The 6,535-nt window shown below is 29.2% G+C and overlaps 1 protein-coding gene across 1 annotated transcript in view; it reads left to right on the top strand.

Annotated features, from left to right (window-relative positions):
- The window catches only part of LOC106477072 (C-myc promoter-binding protein-like), a 9,472-nt gene extending 3,584 nt beyond the window's left edge, over nucleotides 1–5,888 (top strand). Inside the window, exons 2-4 of the mRNA XM_013937672.2 lie at nucleotides 856–913; nucleotides 2,979–3,151; nucleotides 4,488–5,888. Of these exons, the coding sequence (XP_013793126.1) occupies nucleotides 856–913; nucleotides 2,979–3,151; nucleotides 4,488–4,633 (377 nt within the window). The 3' untranslated portion in view covers nucleotides 4,634–5,888. The remainder of the gene's footprint in view (nucleotides 1–855; nucleotides 914–2,978; nucleotides 3,152–4,487) is intronic.
- Nucleotides 5,889–6,535: the final 647 nt, after the last annotated feature.

Raw genomic sequence — 6,535 nt, forward strand, 5'->3', positions numbered from 1 at the left:
TGTTGATATTCTACTTTGAATCTGTTGTTACTTGTGTTGATATTCTAATATGAATCTGTTGTTACTTGTGTTGATGTTCTAATATGAATCTGTTGTTACTTGTGTTGATGTTATAATATGAATCTGTTGTTACTTGTGTTGATGTTATAATATAAATCTGTTGTTACTTGTGTTGATATTCTAATATAAATCTGTTGTTACTGGTGTTGATATTCTAACTTGAATCTGTTGTTACTTGTGTTGATATTCTAACTTGAATCTGTTGTTACTTGGGTTGATATTCTAACTTGAATCTGTTGTTACTTGGGTTGATATTCTAACTTGAATCTGTTGTTACTTGGGTTGATATCCTAACTTGAATCTGTTGTTACATGTGTTGATATTCTAACTTGAATCTGTTGTTACTTGTGTTGATATTCTAACTTGAATCTGTTGTTACTTGGGTTGATATTCTAACTTGAATCCGTTGTTACTTGTGTTGATATCCTAACTTGAATCTGTTGTTACTTGTGTTGATATTCTAACTTGAATTTGTTGTTACTTGGGTTTATATCCTAACTTGAATCTGTTGTTACTTGTGTTGATATTCTAACTTGAATCTGTTGTTACTTGTGTTGATATTCTAACTTGAATCTGTTGTTACTTGTGTTGATATTCTAACTTGAATCTGTTGTTACTTGTGTTGATATTCTAACTTGAATCTGTTGTTACTTGTATTGATATTCTAACTCTTGGATCTTTTTTTGTTGTGTTGGTAATGTTTTTACTGTTAATTCTCTGTTAACCTTTTTGTCATTAATAACCTGTTATGTCTCTATTGTTTGTTAATACTGTTATTTCTAAACATTTTTTCAGGATCTCAGTCCTCTCTCGTACATGCTCTGGTGACTGATGAGCGTAAGATCTCCAGAAAGTAAGCTCAGTTTCTTTAATTTGCAATCACACTTGACTTTTCTGAATATGATACATACCCAAGATCCAATCAGTCGATAACTTTTGTAGAAATACAAAAGAAACTGTGTTTGAGTTTAAATTAAACAAATTTATTGAAAGCATGAATCTAAACATTGATGAAAAGCTCTAGTACTATGAAAGGAAGGTTATAATCAATTTTTTTATATTTCTAAATCACCTTTTTATTTTGTTATAATAGTGTCACATTCATAATATAGTGTAATAGTGTCACATTCTTAATAATAGTGTAATAGTGTCACATTCTTAATAATAGTGTAATAGTTACATCCATAACTGTCAGATTTAAAAAATAATATTATATATATATATATATATGGGTTCTTGTTTTTTTTTTTTGCTCATTGTCGAGATAGAGGGCTTTTACTTACATTTCTTAATAGTATAAATATATACTATGTATTTGTTGGACTTAGGATTCTTCTACAGTTGGTGTCCGTGACTTCTTAACGATAAATTCAACTATGAATAAGCAGCACGCACTTTACTTGTTTTCAAAATAATATATATATTCGGAACAAATTAAACATATGTACAATAAAGTGTTCACACTATAGAGAATATAAGCATATCGTAAATGTTATATTAGTATATGTATAGTTCTCTTCTTCTTGTGAAAAGTCATCTACTTAGGCCTGTTCAAATACATTAGAATCTCAGTTGACAAACCAAACTATTTTTCTCTAATACTATTGCAATATTAGTCTGGTGTGATTCACTTACGATTGTTGTGTTCTTTCTTCTTAAGATCCTATGTTATTTTTGTCAAATTGCTCTCAGGCTGATTCAGTTACTTTAGAATTTCTCTTTGATGGAATAAACTTATTTTCCTTATTTATTTTTCCACTGTTAGTTTCACTCTAATATATATATCAAACGTTAGGCCTATGTCAGTCGTTAGGCCTATCACTTTTACGTTACTTAACTTCACACCAACAATATTCTTTTTGCTTTTATCTGTCTAATACTCTTTGTCTGCTGATTCCTGCTCGTATCACACTATTTATATCTTTATTACATAGTCGTCTGGCTACTTTCTATATTCTTGACACCAATTAGTTATTAACAAAACGTTCTACAGTTGTCTGTTTTTAACTCTTATTAAAACAACACTTAAAAATAATAAAATATTCACTCACAAATATAAATTAATCACTAATATTTAAACCAAACATTCTTTTATATCTTGACAATAATAATAGTGTAATAATGTTACATCCATAATAATTGTGCGTTACATCCATAATAACAGTGTAATAGTGTCACATCCATAATAATAGTGTAATAATGTTACATCCATAATAATTGTGTGTTACATCCATAATAACAGTGTAATAGTGTCACATCCATAATAATAGTGTAATAGTGTTACATTCATAATAATAGTGTAATAGTGTCACATCCACAATAATAGTGTAATAATGTTACATCCACAATAATAGTGTAATAATGTTACATCCACAATAATAGTGTAATAGTGTTACATCCACAATAATAGTGTAATAATGTTACATCCACAATAATAGTGTAATAATGTTACATCCACAATAATAGTGTAATAGTGTTACATCCACAATAACAGTGTAATAGTGTCACATCCATAATAATAGTGTAATAGTGTTACATCCATAATAATTGTGTGTTACATCCATAATAATAGTGTAATAGTGTCACATTCATAATAACAGTGTAATAGTGTCACATTCATAATAACAGTGTAATAGTGTCACATCCACAATAATAGTGTTACATCCACAATAATAGTGTAATAATGTTACATCCACAATAATAGTGTAATAATGTTACATCCACAATAATAGTATAATAATGCAGTGAATTCTAGTCTCTGTAAGTATAGAAACATATGATACATATATTTAATTAGCTCTTCTGATGGCCAGTTAATTTTTTGTTTCATTCTAAGTATGTAGCCTTTTTCTAATCAGAAGTTTATATTAGTCCAGTGTAAAAGTATAATAATGACTAACATCCTGTTTCTCCATCAGCCTCATGTGTCACATCCTGAAAAGCATCCAGTGTAATGACCTTTTGTCCCCAATGTCGTTATTGATAAACGAGAGGCGAAAGCATCAGTCCGGTCGACGATGCTACCATAGTATCTACCGTAGTATGTTGTTCCTTTGTTTTGTTGCACTAGGTAGAGAAAATATTGATCACAGTAAGTAATATCTAATTATCAAAAATGAACTTAGTCTGCATAAGGCAGTTTCTTGACACTAGTAAAATTATGTAACATGTTTATAGAATATAACGTTGTAAAGTAAAATTAGCTTTCCAAAATTTATACCCCAGTATCCCTAAGTTGAAACAGCAGCAAAAATACAGATCTTGTATTAACATCTATTCCACACACTAGAATACTTTTCTTAATAAATTTTGAAATGATTGTCTGTGCCATGAGAGTAGAAACTCAAACCATGTATCCTTAAATTCATCTGTACTTGGGACTGAAATATTAGCACTGATAATAGGAGAGAGAGAGGTTTTATTTATAAGTGAAGTAACATTTTTCTGCCATGTAAAACAACATAATTCCCAATTCTTTATAAACAGAGAACTTTCTGTTTTATTAATGAGCACCAGTGAAGTAACCTTCATTCATAAAAAATAGAGGTTAGATACCTATCAAACAATCTTTATTTTACCTTGTAGGGTTAAATTTTATACTTAGGGCTCCTACTTGTGCATGTCACATGGTGTCTTACATTTATAAAAAATATTCCTATTATTGGTTAACTAGGAAAAAAAATTGCAAAAAATTTTTAGAAAATTTGTTTCTTAAATTTCTGTAAATAAAGAACATATTACATTGAAGCAATACCAATATCACGATGGAAAGTCACTCTCATAGAGGTTCGTATATAAAACTGGTTGATACCAATATCATGATGGAAAGTCATTCTCAAAGAGGTTCATATATATAAAAATGGTTGATACCAATATCATGATGGAAAGTCACTCTCAAAGAGGTTCATATATAAAAATGGTTGATACCATTGAAAGGACATAATGATTATCATAGAGATATACAAGTGAATTTACAGCATTAACAGGAGATACGTCATCAGGAGACTGTTGTATTTTGAAACTGCTCCATAGAATTTGGGATAACAAGCAACTATTATATCTTTTGTAATAATTTCCCTAGTTCTGTTGAGTTGTAATAATTTCCCTAGTTCTGTTGAGTTGTAATAATTTCCCTAGTTCTGTTGAGTTGTAATAATTTCCCTAGTTCTGTTGAGTTGTAATAATTTCCCTAGAATAGTTCTGCTGAGTTGTTTTTACAGTTTTGTAAACACTTTGTGCTTTCATGGAAAATATTTTAAATTGTTATAATATTCCGGTCTTTAATTTCAAAATGAGTATAAGCATAGTTGTATTGTTTCTGTTTCAACAAAACATATCTCCAAAAAAAAGATGCTTCAATTTTGTCATTTCTTATTTTTTTGATGTTATGTTAAATAATAAAATCATGTTTGTTTGTTTTTTACAAGCTGCTTTTGATAGAGAGTACCGTCGGGCATACGAACAGTTGTCTTCCAAGCAACGAGCTCTTCTAGTAAAAGCAGACAAGCCACCGTCCAAACGTGCATTTTTCTGTCGGAGGTATTTTAAAGAGCTGGAACTGAAGACAGTGTAGAAAAATCCCATAAAAAATAGAATCTTGTATTAGCACAGGTATTAGTGTGAGCATTTGTTTTCATGTGATGTTGAACTGGTAGAGGTCTATAAAGGGGACTGTTTCTTTCAATGTGGATTTGATTATCAGCATGTTAAAAGTTCAGAGTTTTTTCTTATAGTTTACATATAGAAATTTTAAGCAAGTAATTTGTTTTCTTTGTGGAGTGACCTCTAGTGTTCTTTTTTTTTAATTTTATCTTGGAATATGTTGCCATTTATTATTTTAGTTATCTGGACATTATTCTGCCCGTAAACTGAATGTTAATATTTGTTTGTATGAAAGTCACAACTGTAGAAACTGTTTGTTTTTCTAGGTTGATGATATGAGCTTGAGCTGTGTTGTATATTAACCATGGTTTAGTTTTTGTACTTTTGTTTCAGTGTTTAAAGTAACTTTAAATGTTAATTTTTAAATCACTTTTCCTTAAATATTATAAGTATTTTGATTTTGGAATTTTTGTAATTAGGTGAATTTATATATATCCCCTGTTTTCCTTTACTGGTTAAAGGAATTGAACAGGGAAGAATTTTAAGCGACACAGTCCCCTTGTAGGGTAAGCTCTTTCAACAGTTCCAGTCCTGTTACGATCGTGTATCAGTAAACACTGTAGATGTAGATAAGATTTCACAGTTTCTAAACTATATGCAAACAAATACACTAAAGATTCTTCCACAAAATTTGTGGCAAATCTAAACTTGTAAATATTTTCCTCAAAATTGCTGTTGGTTGGGAAAATTAAATCAAAGATATTGTTTCCTTTGAAGCATAACTGTTTACTTATGCTTTGCTCATATTACGAAAAACAGGTCCTACTATTGTACGAGTTAATCAGATTATCATAAAAAAAATGTCTTTCTTTTAGTTTTTAAATTCAGAAAATATTCACTATGAAATTGAGAGTTTTAGAAACTAAAAGATGTAGCATTGTAAATAGATAAATAAATATAGGATTAATTAAGAGTGTTATTCTTGGTTAACGTATTACGAAAATATATGAACACGAAGCACGTGACTTCTCTCAACGAAATCTCACGTGTACTTTAGGTAATATCTAAAGGTACTCTTTGCTTCACCTGAATTAGGTTGAAAATATTGTACAGATAAATTTTTGTTTTCAGGATCAGAACGACATATCATGTTATGGTCTGGAATGTATATGATGGATCTGCCATAAAAAATGCTTGGTTAATAAATCAATTAATTTTCTTTCCTATAATGCCTTGTTTTGGACTTTATATAAAAATATCGAGACTCCAACTGAACCTATAAAAATGTATGAAACACATTAAAGCTTATATTTTAAAAGGGATCCTATGTCTTTTTACATATAACATTTATATTTTGTCAACTAACATGAACATTTATTTTATTCTAACTAACATGAACCACGATTCATGTTAGTTAGAATAAAATAGATGTTCATGTGGTTTGTATTAGTTAGAATAAAATAGATGTTCATGTGGTTCATGTTAGTTAGCATAAAATAAATGTTCATGTGGTTCATGTTAGAATAAAATAAATGTTCATGTGATTCATGTTAGTTAGAATAAAATAAATGTTCACTTAAAAAAGATGTTCTAGGTTTTGTTATGTTTTAAAAAAGATGTTCTAGGTTTTGTTTACCATCAAAGTGAAGAACTTTATTCTTTCCTCCAAAATCCAAAGAATAAAATAGATGTTCATGTGGTTCATGTTAGTTAGCATAAAATAGATGTTCATGTGGTTCATGTTAGTTAGCATAAAATAGATGTTCATGTGATTCATGTTAGTTAGAATAAAATAGATGTTCATGTGGTTTGTATTAGTTAGAATAAAATAGATGTTCATGTTGTTCTAGGTTTTGTTATGTTTTTCTTTTTT

The sequence above is a fragment of the Limulus polyphemus genome, unplaced genomic scaffold, assembly GCF_000517525.1.
Source record: "Limulus polyphemus unplaced genomic scaffold, Limulus_polyphemus-2.1.2 Scaffold12716, whole genome shotgun sequence".
In the NCBI taxonomy this organism is placed as follows: domain Eukaryota; kingdom Metazoa; phylum Arthropoda; class Merostomata; order Xiphosura; family Limulidae; genus Limulus; species Limulus polyphemus.